This window comes from Oryctolagus cuniculus, chromosome 1 (assembly GCF_051225735.1).
Source record: "Oryctolagus cuniculus isolate XC-2025 breed Fujian yellow rabbit chromosome 1, ASM5122573v1, whole genome shotgun sequence".
Classification (NCBI taxonomy): domain Eukaryota; kingdom Metazoa; phylum Chordata; class Mammalia; order Lagomorpha; family Leporidae; genus Oryctolagus; species Oryctolagus cuniculus.
In genome coordinates, this window is record NC_142867.1 from 183,608,929 (window position 1) to 183,632,167 (window position 23,239).

Consider the following 23,239-nt stretch of genomic DNA (forward strand, 5'->3'; position numbering starts at 1 on the left):
ATAGTAGGCTTTCTTGTGTTAGGAAAAAACCAAATAGAATAATCTCATCATGCTCCCCGAAATCTCTCAAGTGGTGTGACACCAACAAACATAGCCACCCAACCAGAAATCTAAGAAATCCCTTCCTCTTCCCACCTTACCCTCTACACATATCAACAAAGGCTGCCAATGTCCTCTCCTAAATATTTCTTGAACAAGCCATCTAATGCCTACTGTCATGTTCTTACTCACTGCCAAGCTAACAAACTCCCTCCCCTAGTAGGTCTTTCTACTTCATGATACATTCTCTTCCATGTCTCTTTTATTCAGGCCTCAAAATTATCTCTCTGAAATAAAATTACAGACATTTGCATCCTAGTTAAAATTTGACACCCTCTAATGGCCATTAGGACAAACATCTAATGTCACTTAAATGCCAACACAAAGCCTTCATAAACTAGCTCTTGGCTTCTAATCTCTTTTAAAAAAAAAGATTTATTTATTTATTTGAAAGTCAGAGTTACACAGAGAGAGAAGGAGAGGCAGAGAGAAAGAGGTCTTCCATCCAGCTTCTAATCTCACCATGCTTCTTCCACCTATCTGTTGTTCTGTAGTATGTTGTTGCTTATGCCTCTTAGTACCTACTATGTTCTTAGTTACTTCTGGGTTTAGCTCTTGCTTTAACTTTTTTTTAAAGATTTATTTATTTATTTGAAAGGCATAGTTACAAAGAGGCAGAGGTGGGATGAGGTTAGGGGGAAGACAGAAAGAGAGGTCTTCCATCCACTGGTTCACTTCAACAGCCAGAGCTGAGCTGATCCCTCATGGGTGCAGGAGCCCAGGCACTTGAGCCATCTTCTACTGATTTCCCAGACCATAGCAGAGAGCTGGATTAGAAGTGGAGCAGGCAGGATTCGAACTGGCACCCATATGGGCTGCTGGCACTGCAGGTGGCAAGTTTACCCACTACATCATAGTGCCGGCCCCCTTGCTTTCTATTCATCACCTCCAACTCCTTCCTCTGCCTCCTGTTCTCTCTGTATAACTTCTCATCCTTTTCCACTTGGGTTCATTTGTGGGAGGGCTTCCTTGAAGCCACTCCTAACTCCTCCCCGCCTCTTCTCTGCTCTGCATATATCTCCTTCTTATCCCTACTTTATCTTAGAATAACTGTCTTATCTCCATTTATCCTGCTAGGTCATAGGACTACTAAAAGTAGGAGCAATGTTTGAATCACCATTGTATCCTCAACAACTGGTTTAGTTCCTGAACATAAAAATATGATTAAGGTTTATGAGATGAATAACGAATGGTATTTTCCTGAATAAAGAAGACAAAATGACATATTATGCAAAGAACACAGTAAGTAGAATTTCATAAGGGGCTGGCGTTGTGACATAGTGGGTTAAGCCATTGAATGTGATGTTGGCGTCCCATATGGGCACCAGTTCAAGTCCTGGCTGCTGCACTTCTGATCCAGCCACCTGCTAACAGCCTGAAAAAGCAGCAGAGGATGGTCAAAGTGCTTGGGTCCCTGAATCCATGTAGGAGACCTGGAAGAAGCTCCTGGCCCCTGGCTTCAGCCTGGCCTAGCCCCAGCCATTGCAGCCATTTGGGGAATGAACCAGCATTTGGAAAATATTCTTTCTCTCTCTCTCTCTCTCTCTCTCTCTCTCTCTCTCTCTCTCTCTAACTTTGCCCATCAAATAAAATTAAAAAAAAAATTTCATGATACCCAGGTTCAATTCTCAAGCTATCACTATAGTTGGGTGAAAATTTATCCTTCTCTACACACTATTTTTAATTATCCAAAATGAAATCAAGACTGAGGATCATAACAGAAACTACTGTGTACTTTAATATTCATCTCTCTTAACTCTCACAGCTCTCCTGTGGCTTAGACAGTTACCAGCTCTGTCAGATGAAACAAAGTGATCTGAATCTAATTCTTTTTATTCAAAAGTCTTGGCACCTGCAACTGTCAGAATGTAGCCTTACCTACTACAAATTAATTTTTTCCACCTCCTTACTCACACTTCCCTAAATCATAGTCTTCCCTCATTTCCTAACTACTACTTCACTTCTACTACCACCTCACATGACACCTACTCCCCTGTGCCCAGCCCCACCTCCCATCAGGATGCCTGCCATTCTCTTCCGGTTTTCCTCATATTTTACTGGATCTTCCTTCTGAGTCTTCCTTACAGCCCTCTTCTCTTTTTCCATTATCCCACAGATGCCACTTATCTTTCTGTAAAGTTTCTGAGGGAGATGCCATTCATTCACAGGAGGTCAGTTCCACCTACTAGATTGTGATTCTTCTATCTGCATCTCTAACCCAGCTCTCACTGAACTGTCACATGCATGTGTTGTTGACCCACAATAACACCAAAATACACACATTATTTTAAACTAAAGTTATCTTCATCTCTCTTTTCCTCTATATTGTACTCTTATATCCTGGCAAACAAGTCCTAACTGCATGCCAAGATTAAGATACAGAAAAATCACCTCCAACTTTTTCTTTTTCCTCACTCACCAGCCAAATTTTCCCCCAGTTTTGTTTACTAATTCTCCTTTGGAACCCTTGCAAATCTAGCCCATCTTCTCCAGCCACTATGACCACTGTCTTAGCTTAGACCTTCATCATTCCTCAGCTGGTCTCCTCCTGTTTGTGAACATGAAACATTCTACTTCTTAAAATGACAAAGAGGGCAAGCTTTCAAACACAAAGATCAGGTAGTATCTTTCCATTGATATAAAAGTTTTAGGCCATAAGCAGGGAGCTAGATTGGAAGAGGAGTGACCAGGACTCAAAACGGCACTCATATGGGATGTCAGCTTAAGCTGTGGCAGAGGCCTTTGTTTTTTAGTTAAACTTGTTCTGAACTGATGCAATTAAAGTTGTGGTAGAAGCCTTTCCAAGGTCAGAAGAAGAAAAAGGTGGCCGGTGCGCAGCTGGCGCAGCTCACTCAGCTCACTAGGCTAATCCTCCGCCTGCGGCGCCAGCACACTGGGTTCTAGTCCCGGTCGGGGCGCCAGATTCTGTCCCGGTTGCCCCTCTTCCCGTCCAGCTCTCTGCTGTGACCCGGGAGTGCAGTGGAGGATGGCCCAAGTGCTTGGGCCCTGCACCTGCATGGGAGACCAGGAGAAGCACCTGGCTGCTGGCTTTGGATCAGTGTGGTGCGCCGGCCGCGGCAGCCATTGGAGGGTGAACCAACGGCAAAAGGAAGACCTTTCTTTCTGTCTCTCTCTCACTGTCCACTCTGCCTGTCCAAAAAAAAAAGGAGGCATCTGTCTTGGAAATGAAATGTAGTTGAAGGGGAAGGATTAAGATGGGGGAGAAGGAAGGAGCTTACTGCTCTAGTCTAGGAAAAGATAGTTTAAAAAAAGTGGGATAGAGTGCAGTCTCAGGGAAGAGTTAAACTGAAAATGGCAGAGGAAACTCCACGCAAATTAGAGGGACATGGTGGACCTACATGGAAGGCATGGACGTGCACAAGTCAGGACCCCAGCCGCTGAGAGCCTCCATATCTGCTTTGGACAGTGAGGTGAGACCAGATTGCAGCAGCGCAACCCACTGGCATTAAAGCTGCAGGAAGAGCCTGGAGAGAATCCAGCTTGGAACTCTGTGGGTGAGAATGTACCTGCCAAACTAGAGAAGAAAAGGGGGGGGCACATTTCTCTTTCCCTATTCACCCTGTAATGGCATCCTGTAACAAGGTAAGAAATGGCGGACACCATTTTGGACATACACAACAGCTGCACCAGCTCAAGTCTGCATCCAGCAACCAACTGAGTGGAAACTCCTGAGTCTGGCAGGGAGAATTCACAGAGGGCTAAGTGCTTGTGCAGTGGGAGGTTTGTATGCTGGGACTGTGAAAACACTGAGGCTATGTGGGAGGACTCAGGGTGTGGCTGAGACTTTGGGCAGTCTGTGGGAGGCTCCACATTCTCAGGGCTTCCTGGTAAGGGACATTGCTGGGGAATCTGAGCTTACACTGAGGATTGCACAGATCCTTTGTGTGGTCCTTGGGGCAGTGTGGATGAATATTATACCCACTGGGGCTAGCACCCAGGCACTGGTCTCCTTTGAGGAGAGGAGATAAGTTGAGTCTATGCAACAGAGCAGAACAAACTTCCTCTCTGATAAGAAAACAAAAAAACAGGGCCAGCGCCATGGCTCACTTGGCTAATCCTCCACCTGTGGCGCCGGCAGCCCAGATTCTAGTCCCAGTTGGGGTGCCAGGTACTAGTCGTGGTTGCTCCTCTTCCAGTCCAGCTCTCTGCTGTGGCCCGGGAGGGCAGTGGAGGATGGCCCAAGTGCTTGGGTCCCTGCACCCGCATGGGAGACCAGGAGGAAACACCTGGCTCCTGGCTTTGGATTGGCACAGTGCCAGCTGTAGTGGTCATTAGGGCAGTGAACCAATGGAAGGAAGACCTTTCTCTCCGTTTCTCTCTCACTGTCTATAACTCTGTCTCTGTCTTTCACTGTCTAATTCTGCCTGTCAAAAAATTTAAAAAAAGAAAACAAATAACAGAGATTTACCACGTCTAAAACCTGGGTGTCACCTTAGATGCTGTCTTCACCCTGGAACACTGAACAGAACTCCCTGGACACACCCACCACGTTTTGGAGTATTCACTGAAAAAGTAGACACTCCACTAATCCAGACGCATAGTCCAAAGATAAAAGCTGCTGCCACGGTGGAAAAAAAAAAAAAAAAAAAAAAAAAAAAAAAAAACAAAGAAGAAACCAAGGAGTATCTTAAATGCCAAATAACAAATGTACCAATTCAAGAAACAAGAATAAGGAACAAAATAGGATGCCCCCAAAAGAATATAACACTTCAGTGCCAGACTATGAAGATGAGATTGAAGAAATGCCAAAAATGAGATTCAAAAAATTGATCATAGGATTACTTAGAAGTAATCAAAAGCAAATGCATGAACTAATGAAATCCATACATGACATGAAAAAAAAATTCCTACCACAAAATTGAGAGCTTAAAGAGAAAGCAAAATGAAATCTTGGAAGTGAAGAATTCAATAGAACAAATTTAAAATGCAGTGGAAAGCCTTAAATACAGAATTGGTGAAGCAGAAGAAAAAATATCCAAAGTAGAAGTCAAATTGCAGGAAACTATACAGTCAGACCAAAAACAAGAAGAAATTAGAAAACTAAAAAACACTGCTGAGTATCTACAGGATATAAACAAATGACCCATCATATGGGTTTGGGGAGTTCTTGAAGGTGTAGAAAGAGAGAAACAATTAGAAAGCCTTTTTAGTGAAATAATTACAGAAAACTTCCCCAATTTGGAGAAAGAAAAGAACATTCAGTACAGGAAGCACACAGAACTCCTAATAGACATGACCAGAAAAGATCTTCTCCACAACACATTGTAATCAAACTCCCCACAGTAAAACATAAAAAAAATTGTAAAACATGCACAGAGAGAAATGCCAGATTATTTTCAAAGGACCTCCAATGAGACTCACAACAGACTTCTCATCAGAAACTCTCTAGGAGAGAATGGCAAGATGTATTCAAAGTCTTAAGAGAAAAAAAACTTTAAACCCAGAATACTGCAAAGCTCTCATTTATGAATGAAGGTGAAATAAAGAACTTCCATGACCAAAAGAAATTGAAAGAATTTGTGACCACCAGTCCAGCCTTACAAAAGATGCTTAAGGATGTGCTTAACACAGAAATACAGAAACATGGTCATAACTACAAAGAAGGTAAAGGCAGAAAATCTCCTAGTAAAAGTATAAAGGAAATCCAAAGTTAAAAATGGGAATATTTATGGAACAATGTCAGGGCAAAGTCATTACTTATCAATAATCACCTTGAATGTAAATGGCCTCAACACTCCATTTAAAAGAAATAGACCGGATGAATGGATTAAAAAACAAAACCCAGCAACAGAGATTCATGCAGACTAAAAGGGAAAAGATGGAAAAAGATTTTCCATGCTAACAGAACCCCCCAAAAAAGCTGGAGTAGCCAATCTAATATCAGACAAAACACACTTTAACACAAAAACTGTTAAAAGAGACAAAGAATGGCACTATGTAATTATTAAGCGATAAATTCAACAGGAAGATGTGACTATTATAAATGTATATGTGCCTAATTACATGGCACCTGGCTATTTAAAAGAAATGTTAAGGCATCTAAAGGGAGACATAGACTCAAATACAATAGTAATGGGAGACTTCAATACCCCACTTTCAGGAATGGACAGATCAACCAGATAGAAAATTAGCAAGGGAACAGCAATTAACCAACTCTATAGACCAAATGGACCTAATAGATATCTATAGAACTTTCCATCCTATAGCTGATGAATACACATTCATCTCAACAGTGCCTAGAACTTTCTCTAGGATTGAGCACATGCTAGGCCATAAAGCAAGTCTCAGCAAATACCAAAAAGCTGAATTCACACCATACATCTTCTTGAATCACAATGGAATGAATATGGAAATCGGCAACTCGGGAATCTAGCACATCTGCAAACACATGCTCCTGAATGAACTGTGGGTCATAGAAGAAATCGAAAGAGAAATCAAAAAATTTCTGGAAACAAATGAAGAGGACAACACAACATATCAAAACTTATAGGAATAGCAACAGCAGTGCTAAAGGGAAGTTTATAACAATTGTGCCTACATCAAGAAATTGGAAAGGTACCAAATAAATGAGCTATCATGCATCCCAAGGATCTAGAAAAACAACAGCTAACCAAACCCAAAACTACTAGGAGAAAGGGAATAATTAAATTAGAGAAGAAATCAACAAAATTGAAACAAAAAAAACCTATACTAAAGATCAGGAAAACAAAGAGCTGCTTTTTGAAAAAAAATAAATAAAATTGACACACCATTGGCCCAAATAATCAAAAAAAAAAAAAAAAAAAAGATAAGACCCAAATAGATAAAATCAGAGATGAAAAGGGGATGTAAAAACAGATATCACAAAAATGAAAAGAATCATCAAAAATTACTACAAAGAGCTGTGTGCCAACAGACCAAGAAACCAAGAAGAAGTGGATAGATTCCTGGACACATACAATCTACCTAAGTTGAGACATGAAGACATAGAAAACCGAAACAGAACCATAACCAAGACGAAAATTGAATCAGTAATAAAGGCCCTCAGAACAAAGAAAAGCCAAGGATTGGATGGCTTCACTGCTGAATTCTGCCAGACATTTAAAGAACTAACTCCAATTATTCTCAAGATGTTCAAAACAATTGGAAGAGAGAAAATCTTTCTACATTCTATGAAGCCAGCATCACCTTAATTCCTAAACCCCAAAATGATTCAACCAAGAAAGAGAACTCCAGACTAGTTTCCCTGATTAACATATATGCAAAAATCCTCAACAAAATTTTAGCCAATTGAATCTAACTACACATCAGAAAAATCATTCACCTGAACCAAATGGGATTTATCCTTGGTATTCAGGGATGGTTCAACATTTGCAAATCAACCATATGACCCAGCCATCCCACTCCTGGGAATTTACCCAAGAGAAATGAAATCAGCAAATAAAAGTGATATCTGCACCCTCATGTTTATTTCAGCTCAATTCACAAAAGCTAAGATATGGAATCTACCTAAATATCTACCAACTGAAGACTGGATAAAGAAATTATGGAAAATGTACTCTGGAATACTACATAGTGGTTAAAAAAAAAAAAAAAAAAAAAACGAAATCCGGTCATTTGCAACAAAATGGATGAATCTGGGAAACATCATACTTAGTGAAATAAGCCAGTCCCAAAGTGACAAATACCATATGTTCTCCCTTATCTGTGATGACTAATAAAGCATTCAAAAGGAAATCTGTAGAAGTGAAATTGATACTTTGAGAAGCAATGACTTAATAGCCCTTGTCTTCATTAACAAGACAGTTTTTTCTTTCTTTTCTTTCTTTCCTTTTCTTTTTTCTTTTCTTTTCTTAATAGAGAATGGAAGAGGGAGGAGGAGGTAGGGTGGGTGGGTGGGTATGGTGGAAAGAATCACTATATTCCTAAAGTTGTAATTATGAAGTTTGTACTCATTAAATAAAAGGTTTCTTTGTGGGGGAAAGAAATCAACAAAAAAATAGTCGTGAGGATGTGGGGAAAAAGGTACCCTAATCCACTGTTGGTGGTATTGCAAATTGGTAAAGCCACTATGGAAGACATTATGGAGATATCTCAGAAATCTGAATATAGATTCCCATATGATCCAGCCATCCCACTCCTGGGAATTTATGCAAGGGAAAGGAAATCAGCATATGAAAGAATTATATGTACTTCCATGTTTATTGTAGTTCAATTCACAATAACTAAGACATGGAATCAATCCAAATGTCCATCAACTAAAGACTGGATAAAGAAATTATAGGATAAGCACACCATGGAATATCACTCAGTAGTAAAAAAAAAATGAAATCTGTCATTTGCAACAAAATGGATGAATCTGGAAAACGTCATATTTAGTGAAATAAGCCAGTCCCAAGGGGACAAATACCATATGTTCTCCCTTACCTGGCATAACTAATAGAGCACCCAAAAGGCAATCTGAAGAAGTGAAATTGCCACTTTGAGGAGCAATAAGTTGAACAGCCCTTGTTTTGACTGTTGTGTAATAGTTTTTTTTTTCATATTATTTGTTGAACTCTTTACTTAACATAGAGTTAAACATATGTGTATAAAGTCAGTCGAAAATAGATCTCAATAAAAAATAAGAATGGGAATAAGAGAGGGGAGAGGAAGAGAGATGGGAGTATGGATGGGAGGGTGGACACAGTAGGAAGAATGTTCCTACAGCTGTAATTATGAAGTATATGAAGTGTGTAACTGTAAAGCTGTATAGTTCTGCATACATCCCTATGACTTACTTCTAAGGGTACAGTTTAAAAACTTGCTATGGGTCCCCAAATCCCCTTAAGCTGGGTGGTAAAAATACCATCTTAAGTGTCAAATGGATCATATGGATAGGATTAAGTGTCTGGTAAAAATAATAGATAGAATTAAAAAGGAGTGAATGCTCCAACATGGGAAGCAGTCCACACAGCAGGCCTAGAATGACAATCACTTTAAGTAGTACTCTGACCTCAGAATCAGCCCTTAAGGCATTCTGGTGTGCCTATAAAGCCTACAAGAGCATCTAGGCATGGAAAGCCAAGACACTGTGGCAAAAAATGTCCTACATGAAGGATCTTGGTGTATGAGACACCAGTAGAGAGAAGTGGTCATCAAAGGAGGTACTTTTCTCTGAAGGGAGGAGAGAACTTCCACTTTGTTTATGGCCTTCTGTCAGTACTGATGGAGTTTGTGGATTCCAAAGGCTTCCCTAATCTAGGCAGCTCACGCCAAGAGCTTTTGGTGATCACTGATGTCATACATAAGAGTGTTAATTTTTAAATTAACAACAGGAGTCATTGTGTACTAACTTCCCAAGCAGGACCTCTGTCATCAAAGAATTGTATTATAATTATGTCTAAGTGCTCACAAACAATGTATCATTCTTGGGTGCTTCTTTAAAGTTAATTAAGCTTTAAAAAAAAAAAGAAGTGAAATTAACTTCAAGATGCAATGACTTTAAACAGTCCTTGTCTGGACTGTTGAGAAGTTTTTTTTTTTTTTTCCTTGAAACTTGTTGAACTCTTTACTTAGTATAGAGTTGGTCTTCTGTGTACAAAATTAATCGAAAATGGATCTTATTGGAGAATGGGACTGGGAAGGGAAGAAGGAGGAAGAGGAGAGGTAGAAGTGTGGGTAGAAGGGCAGGTATGGTGGGAAGAATCACTATATTCCTAAAATTGTACTTATGAAATGCATGAAGTCTGTATTTCTTAAACAAAAGATTTCTTTGGGGGTAAAATAAGTTTTTTAAAAAAGTTTATTTTAGAGAACCATATGCAATGACTTTAAACAGCCTTTGTCTGGACTGTTGATGAATAGGTTTTTTTTTTTTTTTTCTCTCTCTCTCTCATGAAAGTTGTTGAACTCTTTACTTAGTATAGAATTGGTCTTCTGTGTATAAAGTTAATTGAAAATGGATTGGCCGGTGCCATGCTCAATAGGCTAAGCCTCCGCCTTGCGGTGCCAGCACACTGGGTTCTAGTCCCGGTCAGGGCACTGGATTCTGTCCCGGTTGCCCCTCTTCCAGGCCAGCTCTCTGCTGTGGCCCGGGAGTGCAGTGGAGGATGGCCCAAGTGCTTGGGCCCTGCACCCCTTGGGAGACCAGGAGAAGCACCTAACTCCTGGCTTTGGATCGGCGCGGTGCGCCGGCCACAGCGCCCCGGCCACAGCGGCCATTGGAGGGTGAACCAATGGCAAAGGAAGACCTTTCTCTCTGACTCTCTCTCACTGTCCACTCTGCCTGTCAAAAAAAAAAAAAAAGATAGAAAGAAAATGGATCTTAGTGGGGAATGGGATTTGGAAGGGGGGAGGGAGGAGGAGGAGGGGTGGAAGCGTAGGTGGGAGGGTGGGTATGGTGGGAAGAATCACTATATTCCTAAAGTTGTATTTATGAAATGCATGAAGTTTGTATTCCTTAAAAAAAAGGCTTCTATGGGAAAAAAGAAAGCTTTAAAGACCCATCATCTTCTATAACATAATCTTATTTCATTGGAATAAGTTGATATAATCGGAAAAATTATTTGCATGGGAGTAGTACTGTGGCAGAGGAAATGGAGCTGACACTTGAGACACCTGCATCCCATACTGGATTGTCTGTTTCAGTTCCAGATATACCACTTCTGATCCAGCTTCCTGTCAATGCATCCTGAGAGGCAGCAGATGATGGCTGAAATGCCTGAGTTCCTACCACCTACTTGAGAGATCCTGATGGAGTCTCTCGCTCTTGGCTTTGGCCTGCTCCAGGCTTAACTGTAGCAGGCATCTGGGGAGTGAACCAGCAGATTGAAGCTTGATCAATCCATTGATCTCTCTCTTTCCCAAAATCTTATGTTAATGGATTAAGGATGAACGTAACCAAATTATGAGACCCTTAATCCATACTTAATGTATACTAAGCTGATCTTCTGTATATTAAGATAATCGAAAATGAATCTTGATGTGAATGGAAGGGGAGAGGGAGTGGGAAAGGGGAGGGTTGTGGGTGGGAGGGACGGTATGGGGGGGAAGCCATTGTAATCCATAAGTCGTACTTTGGAAATTTATATTCATTAAAGTTAAAAAAAAAAAAAAAGAAAGTGGTTAGACTGGATTAAGCTGTTGGATGGAACCCCACGATCAATCATTGTGGCCACATAAACAGACAAACATTGATATGAAAAAAAAGACTGCTCCATGTTTCTCTCTGCTTTATCTTCCCTTCACAAGTGTTCCACCAATCATCAGACACCAGACCAGAGGTCACCTGATTTTGCATTCTGAACCTCTAAAAATAAAATCTGAAATAAATTTTACTCCTTCTGTAATGAAAAGCTAACATAACGACCATAGTATTCTACTACCTTACTGCATTTCTTTTGTTCTCTTACTATACTCTTTCCACAATTTTGAAGAAATTCCCCAAATTTCTATGTTATCTCATTTGTTTTGCCTCCCTGAGATAGTACTCCCTATGACTAAAATATCTTCCTCCCAGCATATATTCCTGTATGCCTGGTAATGCATTGTTCAAGACCCACCCAAAGCATCAACTCCTCTGGAAAGTCTTCCTAATTCCTCCAATAAAAGCCAAACCAGACATCCCTCTTATACAACCCCTCTATTAATGTGGTTACCACAATGAATTATGATCACTTTTTGCTTACCCATTTCTCCTCTAAATTGTAAAACAATCAATGAAACCCTAGAATTAATTAAAAAGAAGGGTGGTCTTCTGCCTTGTAATTGAGAATGTAAATTAGTAAGGCCTTTTGACAGACATTTTAGCAATATTTGTCACATCCAATATATGAAATTGTAATTATATTTCTAAGAATTTCTTTAGAAATATATTCAAATATGTGTACCAAAATATATCTTATAAAAATTTCAAGGCAGAATCTTTTATGATAGCAAAAATTAAGAATGATCTGCATCATTGCCACGGAATACCATTCAGGTACTTAAAATTGCTGACCTGGAAAGGCATATTGCTAAGTGAATTAAAGGTGAGTTCCAGAAAAGTATTAAATTATGATATGGCATGCTCCTGCCAATCTCTATGCTTACACAAATTTTATCTACACAAATACACTGGATAGATCTGGAAAGACTATCCGAAATAGCTAACAATCATTAAATGGAGTCAAGAAAATAAAACTCCCAAGTTGTATCCCATGGAGGAATATAACTTTTACCAGAATATATATTCCTGAATATTTTTAAAGACAGAAAGCATATTGATGAATATAATTATCAACATAAAAAAGAATGCAGCTATAACATCACCTTATTGATCACAACAGTTTAAAATAAATAACATTTTAAAATCATTTTTCAATAAAACTAAGAATAAGGAGAGTAGAAGGTGACTCTCAATGAATCCTGAGTATAATTTTGTTTGACAGTAGGTTTTGATTTTTAGGAAGGAAAAAGTACTGACAAATTTATGTTCTGATCAACTGAATATCATCTCTTAAATGGCATCAACATTATGTCGATATATTCCTCTCAGAAAAGATAATTCTTCAAAATTCAAACAAGATCGTATTCCATATATAAAACTAATACATTTCCTAGGGGTGGAAATCTGCTTCTGGCAACATCAAAATAGCTTTCTCACTCTATGAAGCCTTAAAACCTGACATTTACTCATATACTTTTTCTGAAAACAGGTTGAAAGAGAGAAGCATGGGACCCTTTTAAACCTAGAGTGCTACAATCGATAATGCTTCAGGGTGACTATTGGTTTAGAGCTTCTAAAACACACATGACTCTAACAGATAGCATTGCTCTGTTAAGCACAGATACAAAATAAGACAGAATAAATACACATGAACTCAAGGAAACTACTGACATTTACCACCCCTTCTGACTCTGACAGTTCAATTAAGCAAAACTGAAGAGACTCTCATTAGAGAAGCAGGAAAATCACTAGGATGCAAATTGGACCAAGGGTAGATGATATCCTTAAGAAGTAGCATTGGGATTCTGCCAACATCAGCTGGAAATCGTTTGGCCACTTTTTTTAATTCTCCTGGAAAACTCTGATCAACAGTTTTTGGTAAAGCATCACTATAATGGATGGTCACTCCTCAAGAAAGAGTTGAAAGAAACTGATAAAATGAACATTCTGGAACAGCCTAAAGCTATTAAATTTTTACAAATGGATCATTTCAGTAGGAAGAGAAACAAGAATACATTCATTTGCACCTTGAGGTCATTATGCTAAGTGAAATAAGCTAGACACAAAAAAGATGAGCATGCATAATTCCATTTATGAGATATCTAAAACAATCAATTTCATAAAAATCAAAGGCAAGAATAGTGGTTACCAGAGGCTGGAGGCAGTTATTCATCAACAGACATTAAGTTTCAATTTAGTAAGATGAATAAACTCTAGAGATCTGTGTATAGCATTGTACCCACAGTCAACAATAAATTGCACAATTAGAAATGTGTTAAGAGGATGAATCTCTTGGGGCCAATTCTATGGCATTGTAGGCTGAGCCTCTGCCTGCTCTGCCAGCATCCTACATGGGCACCAGTTTCAGTCCCAGCTACTGCACTTCTAATCCAGCTCCCTGCTAATGTGCCTGGGAAAGCAGTGGAAGATGGCCCAAGTGCTTGGGCCCCTGCATCCACATGAGAGACCCAGAAGTCTCTCAGGGTTCATATGGCCCAGCTCTGGCCATTGCGACCATTTAGAGAGTGAACCAATGGATGGAAGATCGATCTCTCTCTCTCTCTCTCTCTCTCTCTCTCTCTTTCTCCCTCTCTCTAACTTTACCTCTCCAAAAAATAAATAAATCTTTTCTTAAAAAGAGGATGATATCATTAATTGTTATTACCATCAAAAAATTAAAATTAAACTTTTAAAAATACATCAAGCTCAGAGATTCATATTGGAATATTAAAAAATTGTTTTTAAGACATAGTAAGAGGATATATTTTAAAAAGTGAAAAAACAATATTTTTCTCACTAGAACAATAATAATACACATAGACAAGTACTTATACATCCATGTACCCTTCATTAAAATTAAACAGATGTTAACACTTAAAACCAATTCACTTTCCCTTTTTTTCTTTAAAGAAATAAAATTTTAGACATACAAGGAAACACCAAAAAGTTCATGGAAAATGAAATAGAAAGATACATTTATTTGGTGTAAAAAATTTTGAAATCCATGCATGTGAGTATAAGGTTTTCCTCCCAATAACCAGTGCCCTTAAGTTCCTGTACCGCCATTCCAACATATACTCTTATGCTACATATGTGCTTTTACCTAACTCATTTTCTCATTTCAGTTGTTTATAAAAACACACACATGATATCATAGCTATATATATATATATATATATGAGGGTTCTTTAAAAGTTCATAGAAAATGGAACTAAAGGATAAGTTCATTTTGGTGAAAAAAATGAAATCTATGCATAGTTCTCTCATAATAAGCACTGCCTATGACTCTTTGAAGTATCCTCATATGCTTATGCAACTTTTAAATCATTTATTGAGATTCACTCATGCTGCTATATTAGGCTATACAGCATTAAATATTATTAACCCACATACTCATATAAGGCTAATTAAGAATATTCTTTTTCATATTACCAACACTGAAACTTATGTCTTATGATGCACTTGTGAAAACAGTAGCTGTTATAAAGTACAAAATTTAAAGAAAACCAGGGGCCTGTACTGTGGTTTAGTGGGTAAAGCCTCTGCCTGCAGTGCCAACAATCATATGGGCATCAGTTAGAGTCCCGGCTGCTCCACTTCTGATCCAACTCTCTGCTATGGCTTGGGAAAGCAGTAGAAGACGGCCCAAGTCCTTGGACCCCTGCACTGGTGTGGGGGACCCCAAAGAAGCTTCTGTCTCCTGGCTTCTGACAGCATAGCTCCCACCATTGTATCCATCTGGGGAGTGAAGCAGCGGAGGGAAGACCTCTCTCTGCCTCTCTCTGTAATTCTGCCTTTCTTTCTTAAAAAAAAAGATAAAAAAGATTATTTATTTGAAAGTCAGAGTTACACAGAGAGAGAAGGAGAGGCAGAGAGACAGAGGCCTTCCATCCGATGGTTCACTCCCCAGATGGTGACAACGGCTGGAGCTGTGCTGATCCGAAGCCAGGAGCCAGGAGCCAGGAGCTTCTTCAGGGTCTCCCACGCAGGTGCAGGGGCCCAAGGACTTGGGCCATCTTCTACTATATTCCCAGGCCATAGCAGAGATCTGGATTAGAAGTAGAGCATCTGGGTCTCCAACCAGTGCCCATACAGGATGCTGGCACTACAGGTGGCAGCTTTACCCGCTACACTGCAGTGCCGACCCTATAAATAAATCTTTTTTTAAAAAAAGAAAACTAAAAACTAGAAAAAATAATAAGCGAATTGGATATTAAGTAGAAACACTTAACCGTGTCAGCCTAAGTATGTATTTTATAATGGTCCCAAAAGAATTGCTTTCCATCTCATGGGCCTTTTTGCATTTATTTTTCTTTATTCATTTGACCGGCAGAGACACACAGAGAGAGAAAAAGATACACACATGCACACACACACACACACACACACAGAGAGAGAAGAGAGTGGAAGGGGTGGATGTGGGGTGCTCCAATATGCTGATTCACTCTTCAAAATGTCTACAGTTGGACCACAATGCTAGGAACAGGGACTTCAATCCAAGTCTCCCACATGTATGGTAGGAACCCAATTATTTGATCCATGACCACCACCTCCCAGAGTTTGCATTAGCAGGAAGCTAGAATTAGGAGCCACAGGTAGGCATTCAACCCAGATTCTTTGATGTAGTCTACTAGCATCTAAAATCATCTTAATCACTATGCTAAACACCCAGCCCTCATGTATATTATTCTTCATTCATCTTTTAAGAAACTAAGATTCCTCACAAGTGAATGTTATATATTAGAGTCACAAGAGCCACTATCTTCTTCATATCTTCCTATTTATACTGTTGTATGTATTTCTTTTAAAAACAAAGGCTTATTTATGTGAAAGGCAGAGCAACAGTAAGGAGGAAAAGAGGGAGATATTCCATCTCCTGGTTCACTCTCCAAATGGCCGTGATGGCTTAAGCTGGGCCAGGCTGAAGCAAGAAACCAGTAAGTCCATCCACACGGGTGGCAGAAACCTTAGCACTTGGGCCATCACCCACTGCCTTCCCAGGCACATTAGTAGGAAGCTGAATTGGAAGCAGAGCAACTGGGACTTTGATATGGAATACCAGCAACCCAAGTGGCAGCTTTACATGCTGCACAACAGTGCTAAACCCTACATATATTTCAAGAGGACTCTGTGTGTGTGTGTGTGTGTGTGTGTCTGTCTGTCTGTCTGTCTATCTGTTGGTCTATGGGGTTGAGGAGTGGTTGTGATATTTTCATCCTTCATTTGTTCTCTTTAAATCTGTTGTATGGGTAGATTCCAGCTATTTCTATGAAGTGGGAAACCAGAAAATTGAGAAAACAGATTTTTCTGCTCAAACTGAGATCTTATAAAATGACCAGAAAAGTTAAGAACAAAAAGGAGAAGATATTGCACTGTGTTATTTCCAAATAGATGTCAATTCAGTATCAAGTGATGAGAAGAGAGGTATAGAACCATAACCATTATGCTCCTGCCACAAGAAACCGTAATTCCCCATTATCCCCTAATTTCTGAGATAAAACCTGTTCTGGTTTGAAGGACTAGATTCTTCCTACAGTACTGCTCAATCTGTAGATGAAATTAAAACAATGGATGTGAGGCTATGGCAAGAGGGGGAGGAGGGAGTACTATATGATCTTTACTAATTAAACTCCTGAGATATTAAAAGAGAAGTAGAGAGGGAGAAAAACTCAAAACTCCTTGTCATAAACATGACTTAAATAAAAATGTGTCCAAAAATAAGCAAAAGCTTTGAAGAGGCCGGCACCACAGCTCAATTGGCTAATCCTCCGCCTGCGGTGCCGGCACCCCAGGTTCTAGTCCCGATTGGGGCACCGGATTCTGTCACGGTTGCCCCTCTTCCAGTCCAGCTCTCTGCTGTGGCCCGGGAAGGCAGTGGAGGATGGCCCAAGTGCTTAGCCCTGCACCCACACGGGAGACCAGGAGGAAGAACCTGGCTTCTTGTTTTGGATCAGTGCATCACACCGGCCATAGCAGACATTTGGGGGGGTGAACCAATGGAAAAAGGAAGACCTTTCTCTCTGTCTGTCTCTCTCTTTCTCACTGTCTAACTCTGCCTGTCAAAAAAATAAAAATAAAAAAATAAAAAAATAAGACTTGAAGATCCATTTATCCAAATTAAATGGACAATAGGCATGTGAAAAGGTGTTCAACATCATAAGTCATCACAGAAAGACAAATCAGAAGCAAAATGAAATTTTGAAAATGAAATGAAAACTTCACACCCAATAGGGTGACTTAAATATATTTTTAAAGGAAAATAACAAGTATTGGAGAAATTAGAAGCTTCATACATTTCTAGTGAAAATGGAAAATAGTAGTCATTTTGAAAAACAGTTCAGTAGTTTCTCAAAAGTTAATCATAAAATTACAGTATGAGCAAACAATTCCATCTAGGTATGTACTTGGGAGATTTGAAAACATACATCTACACAAAAATTTATGAATCAATGTACACAGCAGCATTATTCATAATAGTCAAAAAGTGAAACCAAGTCAAATGTCCATCAACTTAAAAATGAATAAACAAATGGTGGTACAGCTATAAAATGGAATATTATTCAGCTATAAAAATATTAAAGTATCCTATAATACATACCTTGAAAACATTACACTAAGTGAAATACATTAGAAACAAAAGATTATATATCATACTGTTCCACTTAAAGGAAATGTGCATAATAGGAAAATCTATGAAGAAAGGAAGTAGATTAATGGTTCCCAGGCATTGGGGGATACAATGAGGAGTGATTGTTAATAGACATAGTGTTTCTTTATGAGTGTGAAAATGTGAAATTAGTATTGATAGTCACATAACTCTATGAATATACTAAAAACCTCTATGTTGTAGACTTTCAAAGGGTCAATGTTATGATATGTGAATTAAAATCTAAATTTTCTAAAGAAGAAAAAAAGAAAGTGAAAATGATTTGCTTAACTGAAATCCAGCTTCAAATGAAAAGAAAAAAAATCAATGTATCAATATCAAGGCATCTGTCATGAGCAGATATAAATGCATCTGAAAATCGTGATGTGATCAGAAACATGTGAATGATTCAGTGGTGTTACCACTAAGAAAGACAGCAATTATTCTAACAGAGTTATTGCTTTTATGGCACAGATATAAGAGGATGGCCCATGAAGAAAAAGATCTAGATCAAGAACCTGGTTCTCACATTTTCTGTTTGACATCTTAGACAAAGTACTCAATTTTTACATGATTCACTTTCCTTTCCTGTAAAGCCAGAACAGTGGTACTCCCCTCTTCAAAGTTCTTATAATCCTATTAACTAAATGAAAAGCATGTTTCAAAGGCTTGGGATACAGTTAAGGACAAAGTAAACATTAAAATATTTAATATAGAAATGATTTACTGTCAAATCTGAGAAAGCTAAATTCATAGGGCAGCAGGTCTCTGAAAATTTGCAATAGCAGGAATTTGGTGCATGAGGTTATAGGTTCAGAAAGAACAAAAAGAACATGGAAAATAAAATCCACCTGATCATCCACACATCCCTACTTTACATAATGGTTTTATTATAACAATAAAAAGTAACTATCTGGTCCCAGCATTGTGGCATAGCAGGTTAAGCCATTGCCTGCGATACCAGCATCCCATATAGGTGCTAGTTCGAGACCCTGCTGCTCCACTTCCAATCTAGCTCCCTGCTAATGTAATTGGGAAGGCAGTGGAAGATGGCCCAAGTACTTGGGCCCCTGCACCCACGTTGGAGACCTAGAAGAAGCTCTGGATCCCTAGCTTTGCCCTGGCACAGCCCCAGCTATTGCAGACATTTGGGGAGTGAACCAGCGAATGGAAGATATATTTCTCTCTCTCTTTGTCCCTCTGCCTTTCAAATAAATAAAAAGAATTAATTAAAAAGTAAGCTATCTCTTAATCATAAAGAATTCTTCACTGAATTAAAAGCAGTTCCTTCTGTAACTTGAAAGAGCCAGAGAGAGAGGTGGCAGACAGCACTGTGGAGAGGTAAGGTAAGCCACTTCAATTTCCTGCTAATGCAAAGAAAGCAGCTGACTATGGCCCAAGTACTTGGGCACCTTTCACGCATGTGGGAGGCCAGACTGGAGTTCATAGGTCCTGGCTTCAGCCTGGCCTAGCCCTAGCTGTTGCAATTGGAGAGTGAACCAGTGGATGGAAGATATCTCTCCTTCTCCCTTTCCCTCTCCCCCTTTCCCTCCCCCTCCCTCTCTCTCCTTCCTCCCTCCCTGTCAAATAAATCAATAAATAAATTTAGGGAAGGAAGGGGGGAGGAAGGGAGGGAGGAAAGGAAGAAGGAACAAAAAGGGAGGAAAGAGCAAGCCAGCCAGTGGGACACTTTTCTAGGAGAAATGGCTTATCAGTAATTTTCACACTTTACTGATCAAAGGAATCACTCAATGGACTAGTAAGTTTACATATTCCTAGGCCTTACCCTAGGGATTCTAATTCAGTAGATCCTAGTGGATTCTGAGAACCTGCTCTTGGGTGATGCTGAATGAGGCTGCTTAACCAACACCATAATTTATGGGGCCCTGGCTTGAACAATATGATATTGTATTTGCTCAGTTACTTTAAAAAAAAAAAGTGATTTATCCCACTCAGGCAAATTTTATGAACTGTTACCTTCAGAAGAAAAGGAAAGCATGTCATAACTACAAATAATACCTAGTATTTACTCAATGTCTATATATAACATACTGTTCTAAAAGTTTTACACAGGTATACTTTACCCAAGCTTCCTAACCACCTTATGAGTTAAATAGTCTTACTATCCAGTTTGCAAATAGAGTAGCTTCACAGAGATTGAACAATTTCTCCAATATTATACAGTGTAGGCATTCTACCAAAAAGGTACTGCTGGAAACTTTTAAAACAAGTTTGAGGCCATAATATCTCAAGTTGAAATAACTATGTATATGTGTCATGTATATATCAGATAAAGATAAAAATAGACTATTTTTTTCAGTCTCAGAAATTCTAGAAGTATGAAAATGAGAAAAGGAACATTTCACTGAAAAACTATAATCCTTCTTTTCAAATTATAAATATATGCTAATATTTTTCAAACTGGTAACCACTTTTCTCTTATAAAGAACAGTTAATAAATTTCATAACTTAATATCATTGAAATTATCTTTTTCTGGCCATTTCAATTGTAATTAAGAGTAAAAATAGCAAAAATTTAACTTTTATTTTCTTTTATTTTCAATCATCTAGTGATAGAAGCATTTCTGAGTCAAAATTATTTTAAACATCATTTGGTTAATGGTGGATCTTCTATTGAAATACTAATGGGTGAAGATTACATACCTTGTTTTTAAAATAAACCTCAATTGGCAAAATGAAACCAGCATACCCAGATTCTTCTACTTTGTAAGGTGGATCTTTGCACACTGCAACATTAAAAAAAAAAAAAGAGAGACTAGGTAAGATGAGAATAATAAATGAAAATACATTTTTCTTTTTTTTTAACAGAAAACATTCTACCACCTAGATCACCCCAAATTTCACAGCTTGTTACCAGCCCCCCAGACTAGTCTCTCATCAGTCTTCCATTTCTTCTCCACAATCTAGAACATTTTTCAACATTAAGTGAATATGGAAGTTTTTTATTCAAATAATGGTGGATAAGCCATGGTTATCAGTGAGTGGCCTTCAGTTGTTAACACCCACCTTAAATCTTTAGGAAAATTGAGGTTAGCTCCTAAAGAACCAAAAAGAACTCTAGGTTTCCTAACAAATGCTATCTAAGTCCAGTATTTCATGCAAATAACGTCCCCATGTGAACTCCTCTCTTGTTTGAGACACCCTGATTTCTATGTCATTGTCCTTTAGAAAATCCCAAACCCCGAGTCCCTCTATATGATTGATGCCCATGAATACGCATTACCACTCTTCTTTCTGAAAAGGAAATGCTTATTGAAATACTGGTCTACATACAAGCACTTACAATATAATCACATCTTAAGACTGTTCTTTTTTTTAAAGGTTTTTGTATTTCTTATGGAGTTAGAAGGAAGCAAGAATGCTAGGCAAGTTCTCGGGAGGAAATGAGAGACTCTAGGAGGCTAAACAGGATTTCATCACACTAAAACTTCCATTAAACAAATCAATCATACACCAACTGAAATTATTTTGGTTAAGATTGTATTTGGCAAAATCACAGAATAAAATATCTATGTTGAATATCAAGGCCACGTGTCCTAGAAACCTGACTCCTTCAGCTGTTCCAGTTTACTTTCTGATCCTGCCTCCTGTTGTCAACTACCAAACCCGTGTGCTTCATTCAGATGCATTGGTTACCCCCAACTATTCCCAGATGTCCCACCCAGGCCCAGTCCCCTCGGTGTCCTTGCATCACATTATGAAGCTATTCTTAGCAGCCTCTGCTAATTCAAATCCCAACTTCTTCTCAAGGCCCTTCGAGACCACAGAGCAGTATCATCTTTTCCCCTTCTACCCTCTTCAAGCATTCACTGTCTGAATCACTGCTTTGACACTCAGATGAGGTCCTCATAATCATATAATTCAAGAATCATGGCTGGCGCCGCGGCTCACTTTGCTTGCTAATCCTCTGCCTGCGGCACCAGCACACCGGGTTCTAGTCCCGGTTGGGGTGCCGGATTCTGTCCTGGCTGCCCCTCTTCAAGTCCAGCTCTCTGCTGTGGCCCGGGAGTGCAGTGGAGGATGGCCCAAGTGCTTGGGCCCTGCACCTGCATGGGAGGCCAGGAGGAAGCACCTGGCTCCTGGCTTCAGATCGGCGCAGCTCCTGCTGTGGCGGCCATTTGGAGGGTGAACCAACAGAAGGAAGACCTTTCTCTCTGTCTCTGTCTCTGTCTCTCTCTCTCTCTCATTGTCTAACTCTGCCTGTCAAAAAAAAATCATATTCTAATTTATTTTCACTCCCTGAGGACAGAAAGAACACTCCCTTTAGGGAGATAAAGAATGCCAAGGGTTCAAACCACACAGCCAGTGTACCTATATACAACCTGTGATCCACCTCAGACCAGACAGGCTACCTGTACAAAATTATTTTACCATTCTGAACCATGGATTCCTCTTCTAGACAGTGTTAACATTAAACAGGGCAACTAAAACAGACAATGTTGGGTTTCCCCCAAAATTCATATGTTGAAGTCTTAACCCTTAACAGTAATGGTATCCAGAGCTGCGCCTTTGGGTGGTGATTTGGTCATGCAGGGTCTCATGAATGGGATTAGCACCCTTATAAGGGAGGATATACAGAATTCTCTTGGTTAGACATTCCACAAGTACAAATGTCAGTATAAAGACGTATACTTAAGGCAAAATTTTAACATTTGACAAATCTATTTTAGCCCACCTTCGAAAAATTTCCCCAAACTGACACCAAAAGAAGTATATTAAGTTATCTCACTTGACCTTGTAAGTTTTTCTAACTTAAAGAAAAAAATGAATAAAGAAAAGGAAAAGAACTCAGATTGGCTTCAGCCTTGCATCTACTGACCACCTGCTAACCAGTCATGAATATTCAAATACCCCAGAAGGTAGCAGAGAGGCAGATGCATCTAAATGCACGGAGCAGCCTCTACCTCACTCCAGCAAGGTTAATGTCACACCCACGACATTTCCAGGCTGCAGAGTCCCTTTTCAGAACAGCAGTTTTAGTGTCCAGGTTGCTTGGGATTAATCATGCCAATGTCATCTGAAGGAAGTTTATTTTGTGGGCTGCTTCACATGCCAGAGAAGTTATAGCTGTTCTTCTATATACCCTTTTGTATAATTCATTTTCTCCATTTTGCATGCAAATTGCTCCTATTATAGGAAACAGCTGTTAGTGAGCACACATCTTATAGTTGAAGGCTTTGGATTTTTTCCCACTCCTAAAGGAAATGATCTGCTATGTATTAATATTCTATGGAAGTCTGGTTTTATAGGAAACTGTTTACTAACTCATACCTCAACTATTTTAA

The 23,239-nt window shown here is 39.2% G+C and overlaps 1 protein-coding gene across 9 annotated transcripts in view; it reads right to left on the reverse strand.

Moving 5' to 3' along the window:
• MLLT3 (MLLT3 super elongation complex subunit) overlaps positions 1-23,239 on the reverse strand; it is a 391,121-nt gene that overhangs the window by 117,835 nt on the left and 250,047 nt on the right. For all 9 annotated transcript variants that reach the window (XM_070052927.2, XM_089317765.1, XM_070052921.2 and 6 more), the window contains one exon: positions 20,598-20,680. In XM_070052927.2, the coding sequence (XP_069909028.1) occupies positions 20,598-20,680 (83 nt within the window). The remainder of the gene's footprint in view (positions 1-20,597; positions 20,681-23,239) is intronic.